General features: G+C 42.1%; 1 protein-coding gene across 4 annotated transcripts in view; it reads right to left on the reverse strand.

Moving 5' to 3' along the window:
• ATP11A (ATPase phospholipid transporting 11A) overlaps positions 1-18723 on the reverse strand; it is a 122354-nt gene extending 103631 nt beyond the window's left edge. For 3 of the 4 annotated variants that reach the window (XM_042810419.1, XM_042810417.1, XM_042810418.1), the window contains exon 1: positions 18651-18723. In XM_042810419.1, the coding sequence (XP_042666353.1) occupies positions 18651-18689 (39 nt within the window). In that variant the 5' untranslated portion in view covers positions 18690-18723. The remainder of the gene's footprint in view (positions 1-18650) is intronic. The other variant, XM_042810416.1, reaches the window with a different exon arrangement.
• Between the last annotated feature and the right edge of the window lie 1406 nt (positions 18724-20129).

Genomic DNA, 20129 nt, shown 5'->3' on the forward strand with positions numbered 1-20129 from the left:
GTTGTGTGCTGCTGACACAACTGCTTCCATGCCTCTCCTAAAGGATTATCACCATGACAAAGGATGAAATCGAGCTCACCTATCTCCTGCACCTGATGTCCACCACTTGCATACACCCCCTTTCCCCACCACCACATCCTGAAGCCAATCAACTCTAATTACAAATTTTTAAAAAATGATTAGAAATGCTTTAACGTTATCAAAATATTTCATAGTATTCAAATGTATTTATTAAGAACACAAATGTTAAAAGATTAAATAAATCTCCAGGATTTTAATCTCTGTCCTGCCCAAAATAGGACAGTATCAGGCTCCTAAAACAAAATAGTTATCAGCATTTTCAGGGGTGGTATTACTCAGTAATATGACATTTGTGCCTAGAACTACTTTTTTTGAAAGCTCAATTACACAGAAGTGGAAAACTGATAGCCAGATACAAACATGCACACTAATGGCTTTAGAATGGCTTCATTTTAAAGGAAAATGACAACAGTGGTGCGATCCCACTGAAATGCAAAACAAAGTAGAAACCCCATTTTTATTGTACTACACTTGTTTGTTTTTAAGTCCTTGGCATCTCTTGTCTTCCCATGTTTACAAAAACAGGCGTTCTCCAAATCCACCTAAGAATTGTTGGACACATTCATGTATTTTTAAGGAGAAGAATGCGTTTTATAGATTTGAATGTGTCTGGAGTAAAAGTACAATCTTTTACTCTTGCTCTGAGAACAGTAAGCAAGAAAGGAAATTGATACTAGCAAACAAAAGTAAGCCTCAACATCAAAGTTAAACTGCAGTGTAGAGGCACGAAAGGAAGCATATTTGTACTATTTACTATTAAAAAAAACCCTCACAAAATAATCCTGGTCATTCTTTTAAATACTTTAAGAACTACAGTGACTTCAGAGCAGACCTATAGCTTCTACCCAACTCGCTGTCTCCCATACACATCTCTCATCTTCAGCACACAGTTTTGCAACAAAAATTCAGGTCCCCAGGAAGAGACACCTTTGATAATAGTGATGCTGATGTGACAGTGATGTGATGAAGCATATTTTCAATAGATAACTACCACTCATACAGCTGGGCCTTCGCTGTTAGAAGTAGGTAAGTTCTGTCCCCTTCCAGAGGTCATGAGTCTCCTCAGTTCTAGCACTTCTCACTCCACGTAACAGAAACTGAATAGTGATGGGAAGGAATGGGAAAGGGAGCAGGTAAGGAGTGTCTGCGCTGTTCAGACATCCACAAGCTGCTGCTTCAAAGTCTGATGTCTCAGGACAGGAGTACCCTTACAGTTTTGTGGTCTGTTACAACCTTGGTCTCCTTTACCTTAACAACAGATTAGTTTTGTTCCCTCCTTCCCTAGTCTCAACTCATCTGCATATTTTCGTTTTGCATTTAAACAAGGAAAAGCATATTCCCCATGCTCAGTTATATGATTAAAGCATCAACATACATGCTTTATGCATTTTCCCTTCCCATTTAAGCTGTAGCTACATCAGTAATCATTGTGATCTTTAAATGCTAGCAAATCAAAAGCGAAGTGCAGGTTAGGGACAGCTGATAGCTGCGGCCACCATCTTCAAAATGTGAAAAAAGTGACAGCTTCATAGTTAAGACTTTTCAGCAAATAATTCATGCTTTTCAGAAAAAGCAAGTTGTTGTAACATTCAGTCAGCAGCATGGAGCAACAAGAGAGCTCGCCACACCTGGCTGGTGTTACAGCTGCCATCTTGGATGAAGGTCACCCTCAGTCATAAAATGGGATTACTAAAGAATACAGACCCTTACGTCATGCTTAAAACTCACACCATTTATGTCTTAACTAAACTGAGACCATTACCCTTGCCATCTATCCATCATAAACCAAAGAAACCCAATCTCATTATGTGCAGCACTTCATAAAAAATTTAAAATGGCAATTTCACTTCCTTTAGATCAGGACTTCAGCCTGTAGAGAACAAGAAATCTTTACTTTCTTATTAAAAATTTACTATATGGCTGTTCTGGCCTCCTCACAAGAAACGCCACGTACAAATGCTATGCATTAGAAAAATATGAAAGGTACATTTGAAGCACTTAAGAGATCCTGGCAAGCAGACAATGGCAGGGAAACACAAATAAAGCTGACAGCCTAACTTTCATTGCTGCTTCTTTCCAGGACAAGCAGCAGCCACACAAAACAGCTTTTTTCTTCGCTCAGAGGTCAACACGTGTCAGGTAGTTTTCCATAAAACAGACATTTGTCTCTACCTGAACAATCAGCTCATTTTCCTGTCAAAGCTTGCTATTATGGCATGTTATTCTAGAAGTCACAAGTGTTTACTAGCTTCAAGTACATATAAAAGCAAATTTACTGTACCCCCCCCACCTCGCCACAAACAATTCTATTTTCAAAAGTGTAAACCTAACAAGTCCAATTAAACTAAATCAGAACACCAACATGATAACCCATATGATGATGCAGAACATGGAAGCCTTAAAGTAACAGGCTATCTTCAGCATACCATTCCCTGTCACAGAAAGAAAACTTGAACATTATGTTATTTGTTTCTTTAGATGATTTTACAGTATGTTCCTGCCAGTAGCTGTACAGCCATATCAATGCAGCAGCTATACATAATGAAGAGATTTAGCAATCCCACTGCAACTGTCAGATGTGAAAGTACAACTGCATATCCTGCAACAAGACAGATTCGTTCCCTCCCACCACCATTCACTGCAAAACTGTTAGAGGATGTTACAGTGCACCACAAACTCCTCTGCAAGCCATATATCTGTGAGCTTCCAGATTTTAAAGTTTTATTTGAAGTGAAGCAGTAGGAACTGGTGTGCTCACAAAAGCTTCCAAGCCCAAACATCAGATTAATATTTAGGAAAAAAAAAAATCTTCCAGTGCAAAGCAGGATAAGATCAGAATCGCGCTGGTTGGCAGCGTTTTCAGATGAAAATCTTGCTTTCCAGTGCGTGGACAAGGCCAAAATTTCAAGGCATTCAACTTCAGGTCAAATTCGAAGGCATCTATTTCAAGAGATTTTTGTTTTCTGATAGAGCTAACCCAGTCCCACCGTTTACTCAACAAGCAACCATGGTGTCAGGCTGTCCATCCTGCAGTCCATTTCTCTGAGAACAGAAGATAAAAACATTCTTTACAGTGTGGAAGTCTTTGTGAAGTAGCCCTGAATGGCTGCAAGATAATCACTATTGTGCTCAGTACCAGCTTTCCATCTTCTTTTGCTGTCAGTCTCAATTGCCTCTTTGATACACATCAATCAGACAGAAATTGCAGTCCGCATTTCTTCCTAGCACAGCCTGCCAAGACAGCTGCATTGCTTCTGTACTAATAACTTGAGAAGGCACTAGAAGCTTTGGCACTGATGTCCACCAACAGAAGATACTCCTAGCATTATAGCATTACTGGAGATGGCTATCATTGCACTCTCCTATTAGCATAGAAGTGTCATGCAAAAATATATTTAGTAACTTAGCGTGGCATAATCCTTTCAATCATATGCTTCAGCTCAATTTGAGGAATAACAAAAGCATGTTTTGTTGGCTGTAGTTTTCCAAGCACCAAAGACAGCTGTATCTCCACAGGAAATGAGATCCAATTTATTATTATCCACACGAGGACCACCACACAAACAGCTGATTTGTATCAGCTGGGTGTCAGATGACCCAGACCAGATTCAAGGCTTGGAGCACAAGCCTTATGAGGAACAGCTGAGGGAGCTGGAATAGTTCAGTGTGGAGACAAGGGTATCTTATTGCCCTCTACAACTACCTGAAGGCAGGTTGTGGTGAACTGAGGAATCAGCCACTTCTGCCATGTAACTAGCAAAAAGACTAGAGGGAATGGCCTCAAGTTGTACTAGGGGAGGTTCAGGCTGAATGTTAGAAAATACCTCCCCAAAAGAGTGGTCAGGCAGTGGCACAGGCTGCTCAGGGAGGTGGAGGAGTCACCGTCCCTGGAGTTGTTGAAGAAACATTTAGATGTTGTACTGAGGGACATGGTTTAATGGGAAATATTGGAAGAAGGTGGATAGTTGGACTGGATGATCTTAGAGGTCTTTTCCAACCTTGGTGATTATGATTTCATAGTCCTGAGGAAGAGAAAGGCAACTTCTCTACCAGGCTAGGAGAGCTCTATTGGCATTCACTACTCCATTTCCTAGAGCTGCTAAGAAGGGATGCGTATGAGCAGGTAGACAAGCTAGGACAAAAGCTACCGAGAAAGACTATGAACCCAACACAGGCTGCAGGAAGATAGCTGTGAAACAATGGGCAGGAGACCTGAGCAGAAGGAGACCTGTAAGAAAGGCTTTTCAGAAGAAATATGAACTGTAGTAAGATTAGCTGAGGTAGCGCTAAAGACAAACTGAGGTACTGGAATAAGAAGCATCTGAGCTTAAAGATCAATAGATTACTTAGAGACAGAGCACAGAAGAACAGCATCTCCTGAATCACCTGGAAAGGAAGCGGAACAGAACAAACAGCACTTCAGCAAGATGCATGAGGCTTTTAGATACCATCCAGACCAGGAATTATATCTTTCTGGTAAAGATTCTAGCTAAAGTCCAGGCTCAGGATTTAAGCCTTTAAGACACTAATAACATTCCTGAAAACAGACTGTACACTCACGTACTTTGCAAGGTAAGATCACAATTATAAGCACATTTGTTTGGCTTGCATTAGCACATAGCAATAGCTTGTTTAATATAATGGGATGGAAAGGCTGAACTCAGCATAGAATGAGTACGTGTCTCCCAGAATTCTTTTCCAAAGAGGGGAAGCAGAATCTACATCATAAAGCTGTCATAAAGCTTCTAGACCCCCTTTTAGAGCCCAGATCTCATAAGAGGGCATTCCATAATTTAAGCCAACTAAGCTACTAGGGAATCTATTAGCACTTCAGTGAAAAAGCAAACTCCAGTCAGTAGCAGGAACGCTGGCCTAATTTCCCAATTTATTTACAGCTTGACCACTAAGAGTTTCAGCCATCTTCAACTGACCGCAGAAGCGGAGGACAAAGATGCATTTATAGCTTGCTGTCCCTCAGCAACCAGCTCAGAAACCACAGAAGGACATACCACAACACATGACCTCAAGCACATGACATCAAGTGTTCAAGAATCTCCTTCAGCCAAAGACTTCCTTTGTTTTATGGAATATTCTTTCACATTCCTCCTCTGAGATTTTAAAACCGTGACAGAAATCCACTTCATTAACACGCTCCAAACTATCTTAAAAAATGTAAGGCAAATATACTGAGATCAAGCAGTTTCCACTTTCATACTTTCCTTCTAAACAGAAAAATCTTGTTTGCTGCCTTTTAAGCAGGTTAAGCCTCAGGACTTTTCCAGAAGCTTGTCAGGCTCCTAACCTAGCAATAAGTCTTTCAGGAATAGCTTACAGCCTGCTATTTTGAACAAACATTCTCATGGTAATAGGACCAAATGAATCAAATCTCTTTACATGGACACCCAGAGCTCACCCTCCTTCCTTTTTGCTCCCATATTCCTCAAACTGTATTTACATGCAGTTTCAAACCTTACACACAGCTCTAGAATAACCTCTCAGAGCACAGGCACCCACAGCTGGTGCTCCATGGTGACACAGCTATCTTGTCATGAAAGTTGAGACCAGCAAGCCTAAGTCTCAAGGGCACAGGCATTTTCTCACCATTTGTTACTAATTAAAGTCTAGTGGCTTTTTTCTTCCTGCTGCTGAGGTCATTTATACATCAACAGCTTCCAAATTAAGTGCTCTATGGAAAAGTTGTAGGCATGCAGCCTGTTTTGGCTCTGGGAGAAGGGTTTCCCATCCACAGCTCCCTTCTTTGCTGCCATCTTCTATCACAAAGATCAGAGCGTCTTTAGGTAGTAGACAGTGACTGCATTAACACCAGTGCAACTTTGGGGTTAATTTTTTGTTTGTTTTTGTTAGAACTGGAGCAACAAGAGCCAGCAGAAATACTTCAACCTGCTCAGGTCCATTGCTATTAAAGCCTCAGTTCCATCTACAGCAATTTTTACTGAGCTGTATACAGGGAAGCACTGTGAACCTCTATCACAGCACTCTTAATGCATGAACGAAGAAATACACTATATGGCGTAATTACTGTTCAGAATAACAACTCATCAAGCCTAAAGGTGATCACTACTATCTTACACAGTTTCATCCACAGAGCCTGATCTAAACTATGATGTTTTAATGTCACCTCAGAGGAGAAAACAGTATGGCTGCAAAAGAGACAAAAATATACTTCCTTTAAATTAACACTAAGCAAGCTGGCAGTTCTGATTTCACAGTCAGAATTATGCAGGCTGGAATGGATTTCTCCACATCATCTGGACACTGTTTATAGAAAGACTTAGAAAGTATTTTCAGATTAGTCTGACATCAACAAATGTTTTGATGTCTCTGTCCCCCAGCTAAACTATCTGAAAAGCTTTATATTGGCTAGAGAATCCCAAACAGTTCCTGCCTATACATGTGATTCAAACTGTACATCAGCAGCTGCTAGATTACACAAGGTAAACAGTTTTCAGAAAACAGGATATTCTGTGGTCAATTCAGAAACACTTAAGAACTGCAATCACAATCTGAGAAAGTAAATAGCTTACCTTGATTTAGGGCACACAATTACATAGCAAACAGTGCCAGAGTTAGCATACTTAGTTGTTGAGTGGAATCAACCCTTAAACAAAATGTGTTGAAAAAGAACGCAGCTCAAGGCATTCCTTGTTTCAATACTCACATTTTCTGAGAAATAAGCATACAAAAAAGAAAAAAAAATGGAAAGCAGGGGAATTACATTTATTAGCACAGAAAAGAAAGGGATTTTTGTTGTTACAAGGTGTGGACTATCCCCATCACCCTCTTGTATCTGCAAAGAACATACTACACACACAACCTACTAGGCAAAGTGAGCAACAATGCAATCTACTGTTGGCTGTAATTGCTCTGCCTCTAGCAGGCTGGATAGTAAGACCCTCACAGCCTCTCCCAAACAGCGTTTCTGTGTTCCTGAACCACTTTGCTGCTCTCAGCCAATGAGACAAGAACAGAGAACAAAACATTCAAACTGTAAAGAGACTGGCTATATTCCACTAAGAGGGCTCTTAAGAAATATAGCCACTTACAACTTACGAAATCCTGCATCTCTCATTCTGTGATGGGCTTTTTTCTCCCCTCAACTCCCATCCAAAGAAGTTTTAGGAGAGAATTATTTTCAGAATTAAAAAAAAAAAAAGTTTGAAACATCCTTAGTGAAAGGGATTGTGTACATCTCACCTCCATGCCAAGAAAACCTTGATTTTTAAGCTTTTGACAATGGCCTTCACATAAACAAAGATTCCCTTACCAGCCTTCCACAGCTGCCTGTGAAAGGGTTAAAGGTGCCCTGGGCTTATATAATCCCAACAGCAGATTCCTGTTCTGGCTAGCATCCCTATTTCAATAAAGCATGTTCTAATATAACACACAGTAGGAAGTGCTAAGCTTATGTCTGTTCCATTTTCTCCAAAGTCATTACACCTTGATTGCACTTAGAACTTCAGAAAGGCCAATCCACGTGGCACATGAGCACTATATAACAGCACATATCACACAGTTAAGTCGGGGAAGTTGGTTTGATTTTAAGTAATACTCCCTCTAGCTGGCAGCACCCAGACTTCTAATTCTTTAATGCTCCTCGTCATTTGTATGAAGTGTTATCTTTCCCAATTACTCCTTTTCTGATGGCAGCTGCTACCCACCAGGCAAGACAGAGTCTCTCATTTGTCAGGAGCCCTGACTCACAGGTCATCTCCTCAGACACTACACCCCTATTCAAAGCACTACCCAGAACCCCAGTTTGGGCAGCACCCTTTCTTTTACAAAGGAACCTTCTCCTACTGAACTAATTTCAGCTTCAAATCCAAAGAGTTATCTTCATAGAAATGCACCCTTCTACTCAACATCCAATGGTTTGTCAGTCTGAGTGAAGAGATATCACTATCATCAAGCCAACAGCACATCCAAAATAGAAGGGAAAAGAATGAGTAAACTGATCTCCACTGCCGAAGTGCCTTCTGACAGCTCTTCAAAGGTTAGAAGAGCTACGTGCACAGCCCCGCTCTCATGAGAAGCTCTGAATTCCAGATCACAGTTTCAAGCACACAAGGAGGAGGCAGCACATGGCTGCCTGCAGCCAGGAGCAGAGCCATAGCTATGCCTGCCCACTCCTCAGCTGATCTCCTCCAGCCCAGCACCAGACAGGGAGAACCCCACCAGGCTCTGCAGCTCTCTGCTTTTCCCCTGGACAGAGACAGAGTTGCACATTGAAAGTGATGAATTCAGAGGCACTGTTTTCCCACCCCAACACTAAGGCTAGCTAGAAGCTGCATAACCAAGCAACCGCTATTGCGTAGCAAGACGTGATCTTATAAGTAGAATTATGTTGTGTGAGTGGGAGCTGAAACAAACAAGTCAAAAGATCAATGCTATAGTCTTACTTCTTTTAAAGCTCTGGAAATACAGTTGCCTCACTACTCCACTACAACCTTGCATCAACCAAACCTTGTTTGGCTTTTGTTACCGTTTTCAACATACGCAAGAAAAAAGCATGGGTAAAAACATTGTTAGTTTCAGTTTTAAACACTATCATCAAATACATACCACAAAATGGCAAAGGAATACCAAGATTTTAATTCTACACACCCGACAGAAGTCTAGCCTCCAGTCATTTAATTTATGTGCATACACACACAAATGCTTTGAACAAGTTACAGCAGATACCATCAGTACTACAAGTAAAAGTGTTCATCATGGCCTTTCTACTTCCTAGGGATGAAATCCTAGGCTGCAACCTCTGGGACAGGTGGTACAAATTTGAGACCTCAAAGCTGAAAAAGACAGAAGAATCCAGACTGTCCTATATAAAGCTCTGTTTATATCTGTTTATGCTCAGTTGTACTTTGCTTCATGAGAGCACCTGAAGGCCTCCTTTTATTTCTACATGCTAAAGCCACTTAAGCATCAGGGTTTAGACTCCTCACACAGACAAAAACAGGAAGAATCTAGAAGTCAGCATACTCATGCATCACCTCGAAGGGATGAAGCAGTTTAGTGCTCAGGGCACAGCTCTCCCTATGCCAACACCCCCCACTCATTTTTCTCCCCTCTCTTCCCTCCCAGTCCCTACACACACACAGGCACCTCCTGCCAAATTAGGCCATCTGGTCACCTGACCACTCTAAGTAGTTAACAGCCTGTTAATACCGTTTAGAAGATTAACAACACTGGAGCTTTTGCAGGTGAAATGAAGATAGCTCTGTCAGTTTCTTCATCTTGAAAGATAGGGGAAAAAAAAATAACAGCTGTGTTCAAACAAAAGTTTTCAGAACCAACTCACTATCACAGCCTTGACTCCTCATGAATGTTGAAGACCAACAGTGTATTTAAGCGTTGGAAAGCTGCTGCACAGAGAGTATACATGCCTGCAAAGAGCTTTAAGTCAGCAAGAAAGACTGGAATCACCCAGAACACTTAGAATGATTCTGGTTGAAGGTAGTGTAACATGCTGCAAAGTGTACTGTCATTCTAAAGTAGACCATACTCTCCAGACCAGTGTTCTGTAGGAACCAAAACTGAAGCAGCAGCAATTATCAGTATCCTACCTGAAACTGTTAGTGTTAAGATTACAAGAGCAATTTCTCAGAGGCATCGTTCCAATAATATGTTTACAGCTTTGCAGAGTACTGTCCATATTCCACAAAAGTCATTTCTATCATTCACTAAAGGTCCATTTAGTAAGCAAACCTCTTTCAAAATACACAAACAATTTTCCTTTGCATTAATCATTGCACACATCATGTTTTCCAACAATGGTAGTATGTTCCTTGGTTTTATTTTGTAATGACCTCTCAGAAAGCACAGTGGTCTAACTAAGCCTAAGGCCACATAATCACAATGAATGGTATAAATGAAGGAACACAAAATGGAAGAAATGAATGGCATTAGTGTTTGCACTTAAACATAATGACAGCTTGTGAAAGCAACTTTATTAATAATATTTTGAGAAGATATGAAGGGCTGTGTATAATGCTAAGCATGAAGTGCAAGTTCCTAATGCAATTTAGTCAAAAAAAAAAAAAACAAAAACCAAAAACCTTATTTCAGTTCTTCTACCTATCCACTTTACAAAACAAATTAGAAGCCTTAAGAAATTAAACACTACTGGGTAAATAGCTCAGTTCCTCTTCCACCTTTCACTCTACACAAGCAAAAAAGCCCTTCATGTAACTGTTTCGGTCATTAACTTTGTAAAACTTCACTGGTGCTTCGACAGATGCTCTTTTCAGAGGATTTCACAGCATCCTATCTTAGTAGTGATGTAGAGGAAGAACTTAATTGTCCTTAATCCTCTATTTAAAATAGGTTATATGAAATCCTCTTTTGACTGAAGCAGAGAGATTGGTCAGCACCACTAGGAAAGAGAAACACTATTTCCTTCCCCCCCCCCCCCCCCCCCCTCCCCACTATCTAGATGAATTTAATGATTAATGAAGGAAACAAATTAATCACTCTCGTAATTCAAAAAGGAAAATTAATCTACAAGGAATAGCAGGATAGAAAAATGTTCCTATGTAAGTGCCCAATTCTTATGTTTTCATGCTTGTAAGCAACTATCATAAAAACAAGCATCCCAGATCATAATTTCACAGCATACCTGAGTACCTAGACATAACGTGGCGTAGTTCTTGACATTGCCAAAGGAATTGCACACAATTTCACAGAGTGCATGTGCACACATCTGCAAGTGAGTGTGTGTAATTGAAGGAATGAGAGTGGGGTTATAATCAGGGGTAGCATAAGAAAAAGACATGTAGAACAGTTAAGCAGTGAGGAGAAAAAAAAAACATTACATACACTTGTTATAGGCCTACACTGTGAACTAGTTTTCTTCCTGCACTGTAGTAAAGAATCATCTCAATGCTTTGAACTACCCTTAAAACATCTCTCTGCAAAAGAGCTGGGCAATACTCTCATCCTCATCATAAAAACAGATGAAGGAATAGCAGATAAATTAATATCCAGATCCACAGGAGAGATCTAAGTGCTTTAATAGCCCATAGGCTGGAAAGTTCCAAACTTTGAGAACCTGGCTTATCCCATCCATCTCCTAGAACAATTTGGGCTAGGCTGCCAGTTCCTCCCTAGAAAGCATGCAATTTTTAATATAGTATCACAAATAATAAACACTTAACAAAATTGAAGTAAATGTTACATGAAACAAAAGCCAAGAAAACACTTCTCATGGTGACTCGGAGCACATTCGTGCCACAAGCATCCGAGGGTCATTGCCAAGAGGGAAGAAAAACAGAGACCCAGTATCTGTGTTACAAAGGATTCCTGGTTTGCCTTGTCTACCTGCAGTTGTTGCCATGGCAATTATAGCAGAGAAGATAATAGCATTCCAGTGTCATTCTGCTTCAGTTCAGGATGAACTTCAACTGAAACGTCCCTTGACAATTACACAAATAGAAATGCAATATCATTCTACTGGTTTACCATTATGCAGTATAAGAAGCACTATTCTGGAAAAATATAATCCAACTAAAAGACTTAAAATGAGGAAGGCAGGCTATTTTGTTTAAAGAAAAAAAAAACAACAACAACAACCAAAAACAGTAAAGTCAAATCCAGTTACATAACAGGTGCTAAAACATCTGCTCTGCCTTTTCTGTAGCAGAGCTTTCTCTTGGTTTCCTTTCCCTGCCAGTATGCACATGACACCGAGGTAGCATCTCACTGTCAATCACACTGCAGCTCTTCCAAAACACGACTGTTTCCTCATTGCATTTAAGTCCTGTTATATTAAATGAGCCTATATCCCCACCTCGACAGCACAAGCAGCAGCCTGGTATGATACCTATGAAACGTTCTACTTGTCAGCCCAGTTATTGCTTTTTAAGTGTTTCAGTTTCAAAAAGGCAAGCTCATTAGAAAATCCCATTTTGCCTTGCCACTTTTCTTGTTTCAATTACTGCAGTATGACAGGAGCAAAGAATGAACGTGAAACAGCGCATGGGGATTTCAAGCTGTAAGCGTGCTACATTGTATCGAGCCTTCTTTCACTCCTGCTAATGATTTTGAAGAGGTTCCCTACTTTCAGTAAGGATTATATGGTACCCTACAAGAGGCACAAGAGCGGTATATTGCATTAAAAGTTAACAAAAGCAACTACAGTTGTCATATCAGAAGAAAAACTGCAAAAACTGTTATTTTTGATGCTAAAAGTGGCAAAGTTAAGAGTTCTTGATCTACTTTAAGTCACTTTAATGCACTGAGAGTAGAGAATGTGTTTGGGAGGGTTTACATTGCAGAAGTATCCACTGCTTACAGGTGAGCAACATCTTGTAGTCAATAGCAACCAGCTTTGTAATACATTCTCTGACATCTTGAAGCTGTTTTACATACATACTGTCTTACTTTCGTTCATCTCAAAAGATAAAGAAACTGCATCTTTCTCAAAGTAATTAGCCCCCACAAATCTTCTTGTTTACTGTCCCTCTGGTTGTTTATTTGTTAAGTTGGATTTTTTTTTTTTCAGAGGGAGTGAAGGTAAGGCTGGTTTGGGGAGTTTGGGATATATACATTACAAAGCTGGAAAGAGCATGAAACAGAACTCACTACCAGCATGCAGGAGCTAGGCAGGTTTGCAGAAGTGCCAGCATCCAGCAGCCACACTTTGCACTCACTACAATCAACTCCTGGAGGAAGTAAAGCTTTCAATTTTTGCCTCTGTAAAGATGAAGGGGCTGAAAAGCATGAAGTCAGCATACTGTTCAGGCTCATCACCCAGAGGAAACAAACCAACCAACCCCATGCAGATAGGAGAACAACAAAGCAAGGATGCTTGGGGGAGACAGGAATTCAGAAGTGACCTATGCTGTTTAAACTCAGTCACACCTTCCGCACCAGTAACAACTGGCACCCCTGTGCAAGAGAGCAGAAAGGTGAGATGGGAAGCATCAGGAAGAACTGTGACACACTGACATCCAAGAGAGATATATATATTAAAAAATAAAAAATAAAAAAAATTAAAAAAAAATAAAAAAAAAAGATTCCATGCCAGGGACAGACACAAACACTTAAGAAATGCAAGGTACTAATTACTGGCCTGTAAATACATGCCTAGCCCCTAAAGAGAATGTCTTTTGTACAGTTCAGACTGCTTGCAGACAGAGTCAGGATATAAACACATTCATTTGACATTTATAAGAGCTTGAAATTCTGTCAAATTCTATCACTGGAGGAAAAAAACGAACCCTTCTGACTTACTGCAAGTGACAGCCAGGGGGAAAAAAAGTGTTCATTTAAAGAGGCACCCTGAGTAAGAAACATGGAGCCAATGCTTCTCTCACACCGGTCCGTAGAGTCTCAGGGAAAGCTGAGTGACTGCGAGGGAAGGCAAGAACTGGAACACTGGGCTGCTTTCAGATGTGTTAGCAAAGCTTAGAAAACCACAGATCATCTCAGCTGCTTGATAAATGGCCTGTCTTTTTACACAAATAATTCCAGAACACCAAGGCTTACTTTCAAGCTCTCAGGTCAAAATAGTTACATTAAGACCATGTGTACAAGTAAAATACTTTAGAAATATAATTAGAAAACAGTTTTGGATTTATATTGAAAAAAGAAACAACAATTGTCTGAACTATTAACCAAAATTCACAGGCTCTCATGATTTAGCAGTGAACGTGCTTTGAAAAAGAAAATCCTCATGTAACTTCCTGGCCAGATTAGTCAATCACCTCCTTAAACTACAAGTAAAGTCAACCCACTCCTTCTAAAGAAGTGAAAAATAAAGCATCCTTTTTGTAATTTCATTTACTGCATCCTCCCAAAGGAAGATTTTTTCAGAACCACCTGCAGAACTAATAGACCAGAAGGTTTCCAGAGGCCAGAACTGTAGAAAACCATTCTTTCTTTTTAAAGTGAATCTTTATATGTTGCTATATACTTTAGAAATACTTACACAGGCAACAAATACATAACATCCAGGTTTGTACTCCTAAAGTAGTATAAGAACAAGAGGGGAAGCAATACAGTGGCAGGATTTCTAAGCATACTACATAATAGAGGCAGAGGTGCTCAGTAATGCAGTGCTGGCCCAATAACATTTACCATACAATTCAAAGCAATTGCCCTGGGCAGGAGCATTTCCTGACGAGGGGCCAGCTGCCCTACAGATTCAGAACAGACCGTCACGTTCTGCCACAAGATGGTGAGGGACCATCCGGTGCTCAAAGAAATATATGCTAAGAGTGATGTTTTCCAGGTTGCCCAGGCATATTCAAGTCAACAATATTCATGCATACGCAAATCCACAGTCTGCCATAAGCAGCTATTATGAATGCACAAGGCACTCGCGCACATTTCATTAAGCAGACGAAAAATAGTGCTTATTTTATGAGAGATATGATGGCATTGAGACTTGTTTTAAAGATATTAGCTATCTCTCAACTTATCTCTTCCGAAGAACTTCAGAAGCCCTGAGTTTAGCAAAGCCCTTCGCCCCCACAGCACAAATTAAAAGACAAAGCTAATGTAACACCAGTTACATGGACAAAACATGTTGCTTAATAATACATAGCGAGTATTCCAAATAATCCAATCTAATACTAAAGGTCACCAATCATCTATGGACACAGCACTGATTATGATGATATGCTTGTTTCCTCCCCCTACTCGCCCCTAAATAACGTATACTTTTAATGCTAAACTGACCAGTTCTGCTCATCACTGATCACAGAGGCAGGCTCTGCGTGGCACTCACTGGCAGCATGCATTAACTCAGCTTTCTCAGACTGGGAGGCTGCCCACTGTGGGGTAGCACCCATCTCCCAGGGAACACACAAACAAGCCAAAGGTAAGACAGCAGCACGACACCTGATGCAAAAGCACCACTCAGAAATACAGATTATACTCTAATAAAGAATGTGTGATATCAAACCTTTTACCCCCACCTCTACTCCCAAAGGGTTTTTTTTTTGTTTGTTTGTTTTTTTGTTTTTTTGTTTTTTTTTGTTTTTTTTTGTTTTTTAAACAGTATTCACAGGATCACTATTTCCCTTCTTTGGGAAATTAAATTAAAAAAACGACCAACATTTATCTCATTACAGAAAGCTTTATTCAGTTGCCATTGCTTTCATGTGGTGGAAAGCTGTATATAAAGGTTTTTCTACTTCATTATTTAAAGATGCCACCACTACAGTGGATACAATTTGAAGCAGCAAAACATATAGACATTCTCAAACCCAATTAAGAAGTTGCACTGCTCTATTTCAGACCAAAGGATCAAGAAGCGCTTAGAAAACTACTCTGAACATTAGATCAACTGCACTGCAATGAAACAGACATCCTCTGCACAGCAAGTTTTCTTCCCCAACAGCCCTATAAATTTTGTATGGCTGCAGCCAACGAAAACAGAAAGGACGAGAGCAAAAATCAAAGAAATCTGCAGGATGGATATAAGGAGGCAGAACACCACAATATCCATTTTGAAACGGCGTAAGACAACGTTATCACTGCCTCTGTCCTTCCAGGAGACTATTCCATCTCTCAGTAAAGAGATGCAAGGTATGGTATGACCAGCATGCTGAACATGGGTCTGACTCAACCATGTCACTGGAGGGTTCCAATGTCTGGAAGGTACAAACAAATAGAAAACAGTGCAGGTGAATAGCATACATATTAGAAAATGCAGGAATCATTTCAGGAAATCAGGAAACTGACATCAGCTTGACCTGGCAGCACCCAGCCATCACTATGCTTCCATACAGCCTTTGAGATATGAACTATTTTGCATTGCCTCAGGGCAGTGACTGCAATAACAAAGAAAATGGGGTAGAGGGGGGGTTGCAGGAAAACCTTTCAGCACATTCAGGACATGAACTGTCCTGAATGGTATTTAACTTATGCCCTACAACACGTATCAGGGAGAAAGGAAAGCAGTTACACCTGACTCAGACACTACTGCATTAGAAGCTTCCATCAATACAACGCAATGACCCCAACAGCATCTCCAGCTTCCTTCAAGAAGCGACTGCTCTGCTTCAGGAAGATCCACAGCTAACCAAGTCCCAAGTGCAGCCTGGAAAATGACAATTCATAGTTCTAGACCATCAATTGCTGAATAGTCTCTGCATAGATTAGAAATAATCTGAAGTACGAGCTTACTTTGGTATACTTTGGTGTTGTATCTTTCTCTATGACTCCTGCATAAGTGCCACTGCTTGTTCTCCCTCATTACAAAGTAGCTTGGAAAAAGGGAAGCACATCCACACTTCTGAACCATAACTGTTTTGTACACAGCTCGGGTGAACAACTATTGAGAGACACTGCTGACATGTACATCTGTTCCTCAGTTACAGCAGTCAGTTTCAGGCACAGCATTTAAACTATTAATTTTCATTTTCACTGCTGTAGCTGTATAAAAATAGACGAACCATGGAGAAAAGAAACAAAACAATACAGTAATCAGCTTGCCAGATTTAATAGCCTTACTGAAATAATGATCCCTGAGGACAGATTTTTCCAAAGTGTTCTTCCCTTGGAAGAAAAAAAAATACATATATATATATTTTATATATACATATATATATATATATATACACGGTCCAGGCTGATTGCAGGCTATTGGCTTCAATTATTGTACTGGTTGTATCATATAGGATGTACATTTTGCATGATTTTATACTTTGGAGAAGTTTAACTAGAGGCCATTTTATTATTGAAGTTTTGACAGCACAGCATGCCATTGAGTTCATGATCCAAAGTGAACACCAGCAGTCAAATAAACAGAACTGTATTATATTGTACCTATATTAAAGGCAGTATTTGTGGTATATAAATTAAATCCCTAAATAAAACTTACGCAGTATGTTGTGTTTTTATAAAAGTTAGCTCTGTGGATGTCTTAATAGAGAATTGTAAAAAAAAAAAACATGCTATTTTATATTTGTACTTATATTTGTAAGCCTTAGCTACAGAGATTGATCACATCCAGCCTTTTATCTTCCACTGAGGCTGACTTCTTCATCACTGTGTTCTTGAAGTGCCTGCACATGCATGGCTATATAAGATAGATAGATAGATAGATGAAAAAACTGACAAGATGACTGAGGAAAAAACAGTGTAAAAAGAACAAGCAACAGGTGAGAATATATAAGGCAGCTTGGAACAGCCAGACAGTTACCCAGGCACAGCCTACTCAGCATACACATAATGCAGAAAGCAACATGATCTAGGAAATTTTTCCTCACAAGGGCTGTTTCATCAGGCTTTTAGACCACTGAATTACCCTCATCAGCAGTGCAGGAGCATGATGATGGTCTGCAACTTAGAAGTTCAAGTGTCTTACTTTTTCCAACATGCTGTCTTCCTAGGTAAATCTTTGTCCCTTAAAATAAAAGTTACAGCTAATCTTAAGTTCGCTTCAGCCACATTTGATGCTCAGTTTGAAAGAGAGGTTACAGCTAAAGTTCCGCAGAAAATGCCTAGAAATCACAGTTTGCTCTACACACAACAAACGTGGTATGATTTTTGGAGTATTTGTACAGGCTTCAGCTGCAAGAACACAAGAAATCTTCAGCTAAACCCCACATGAAGATCAGCAGTGCCAGATCAGTGTACTCAGACTGATCTTATTTCTAAACAGAGCCCAGCACAGCTCACTAGAGCGCTGCACATCCACAGAGACTTCTTCTCTCACACCTCATCGTTCTTATAGTACTTCCTCCTCCCCTCGGGGTTACTTTCTAAGGATCCCTATACACATCGCTGCATTCGGTACTCACCTATTCTCTCCTCATCCCACAGAGCAACGCAAACAACAAACAAAATCCAGTATTATTTCCCACCGGATCTTTTTTTTTTTTCATTTATGTGTAAACGAGAAAGGAAAACTCAGCATGCATAACATGAACAGAACTCAACACATCCAAAACTTAGAGTGTTCTGACCAAACACAGGTATGGTCCGAGCAAGAAAGTTTCCTGACTTACAGCATTTCCTGCAAGAGAGAAAGAGCTGTGCGCATATGGAAATCCCCACTGCCTCTTTGCAACATCACTTCCCAACTGTTTCTAAGTTTCTCCTGCACCCAAAAGCAGCATCGCGCATCCTCCTGCTTGTTGGCCGTTCCCAGCCCTCGGATCACAGGGATCTGTGCTTCACGCACCTCGTTCTACACCTGGAAGTGTAGTGTACTTCTAAAGCAGTACTGCTTTGTTTCGGCGCCGGGAGAACAGCAACTAGGGTCAACTCTCCGTCCCCGAAGCAAGTTGGGTGCTCCCGAATCCTACCGCACGCATCTACAGGCAGAGCGGATTACTCTGAGCGCTCGCCCGCCTACTTAAGCCGGCCAGCTCCGCAAAACACAGCCGGACTGAGCCATCGGAACAAGCAGTGGAACCGCGACCGAGCTCGGGACGTCACCCAGAGCCCAGAGCCCAGAGCCGCTGCTGCTGGGGGCCTGGCTGCCTGCAGCCGCTCACACCGACGGCAGAGGGCCGCCCCGATCCCTACCGTGCCGCGCTCGGAAGGGGCGCCCCGGGGGGACTCCGTCGGAAGCTCCGTAGCCGTGCGGCGGTACTCACGTATCGGCTCACGAGGGTCCGGAGCAGGCTGCAATCCATGGCGGGCGGCCGGTCGCCGCTGCCCGGCGCTCAGGACCGCGCGGCCGGCTGTTCTCTGCTGCCGCCGGGCTGCCCGGCTCTCCTCGCGTGCCACATGCAGGGAGCCGCGCCCGTTCCCTCGCCGCTCTTCGCCGTCCCGGCTAAGCCGTGCGCTGACCGCCGCCGCTGCGGCGCCGTGCCCCGCGGCCCCTCATGCCCCACAGCGCGGCTGCCGCGACGCTTTCGAGGGGAGGAGGAGGCGCAGAGGAACAACGCCTCCGACAGCGCACCCGACCGGCAGCGTTCCCGCCCCTCGCTGCGCCCGCCCCGCGGGGCCGGCCCAGGACTTTATCCGGCGGGCGAGCCCCGCACCGCTCCCTTCGCTGCCACCGCCCGACCCGGCTCGCCCCGCGCCCGCTTTGATCTCGGCCGGGCTGCCCCGACCGCGCACGTCACGCGGGGCGGGCGGGCGGGCATGCGCGCGGCGACGCCCCTCCCTCCTCACCTCAGCACTCGCAACGGCCGTACCGGCCATGGGAAGCGGGCAGAGAGCGGCGGGGAACTGCGGCCGCGCCCTTTTGGGGAGCGCCCTCCCGTTGGGACCCCGCCCGCCTCACACTGTGGGGAAACAACCGCTGCCAGCGCGGCGGAGCGAGCTGCAGCCCTGAGCCAGGCAGAACTGGGGGAGTGCAGCCCTTCACGCGCCGGCAGCTGAGGGATGGCTGTCCTCGGGCTGAGAGCCGTTAGAAAGACATCTTGGCTTCCAAAGAGCGTTACAGCCCCGACAAAGCGAGCAGAAGGGATTACAGTGAGGGGATGTGCAGAAGTTTCCATTGACTGTTGTGCTTTCATGTCCGCCGTAGATTTAGGGACACCTAGGGACTCACTCGGCTTTGCTGAAGTCTTGTACGTAGCCTCAAACAAATTGAATATTGCTTTCCATGATTCAACATAACTAAACCCCGGCTTTAAGCTAAATACTTCCTCTAAAATTAACTGGAACTTGATGCTGCCATAAAATTCAAGATGTAACTAAAAAGTCAACTTTAAATAAAGCAAACAAATCGCTTTGTGCAGTCAGGCTGAAAATCCACTCCTTTAAGCAGCAGTCAGTCAAGCCGACTGCTCTGTGTCACCAGGCTGAGCCCACAGCTGGTCAGTTGTCCCTCCTTTGGATCCTGACCGTTCAGTCGCTCTTCAGACACTGCATAATCCTTCCAGACCAAAGAGAACGTAAACTTTTAGTACAACTTACATATGCAGAAAGAAAAAAAAAAAAAAAAAAGCAAACCCACAGAGATTGTGCTATTTGAGATCATCATTCAGTATTAAGAAGAAAGGCATATGACTGATTCTTCCCAGGTCACCTTTAATTTAGATGCGTTATATATGTTCAGCAGTTTTTAGACAGCAAAGTATATAATGTGCAGTAAGTGCAGTGCGGTCGAGATAATGTTGCTA

The sequence above is a fragment of the Centrocercus urophasianus genome, unplaced genomic scaffold (assembly GCF_019232065.1).
Source record: "Centrocercus urophasianus isolate 14NV4802_14NV808 unplaced genomic scaffold, USGS_Curo_1.0 seq_12, whole genome shotgun sequence".
NCBI classification, from domain to species: domain Eukaryota; kingdom Metazoa; phylum Chordata; class Aves; order Galliformes; family Phasianidae; genus Centrocercus; species Centrocercus urophasianus.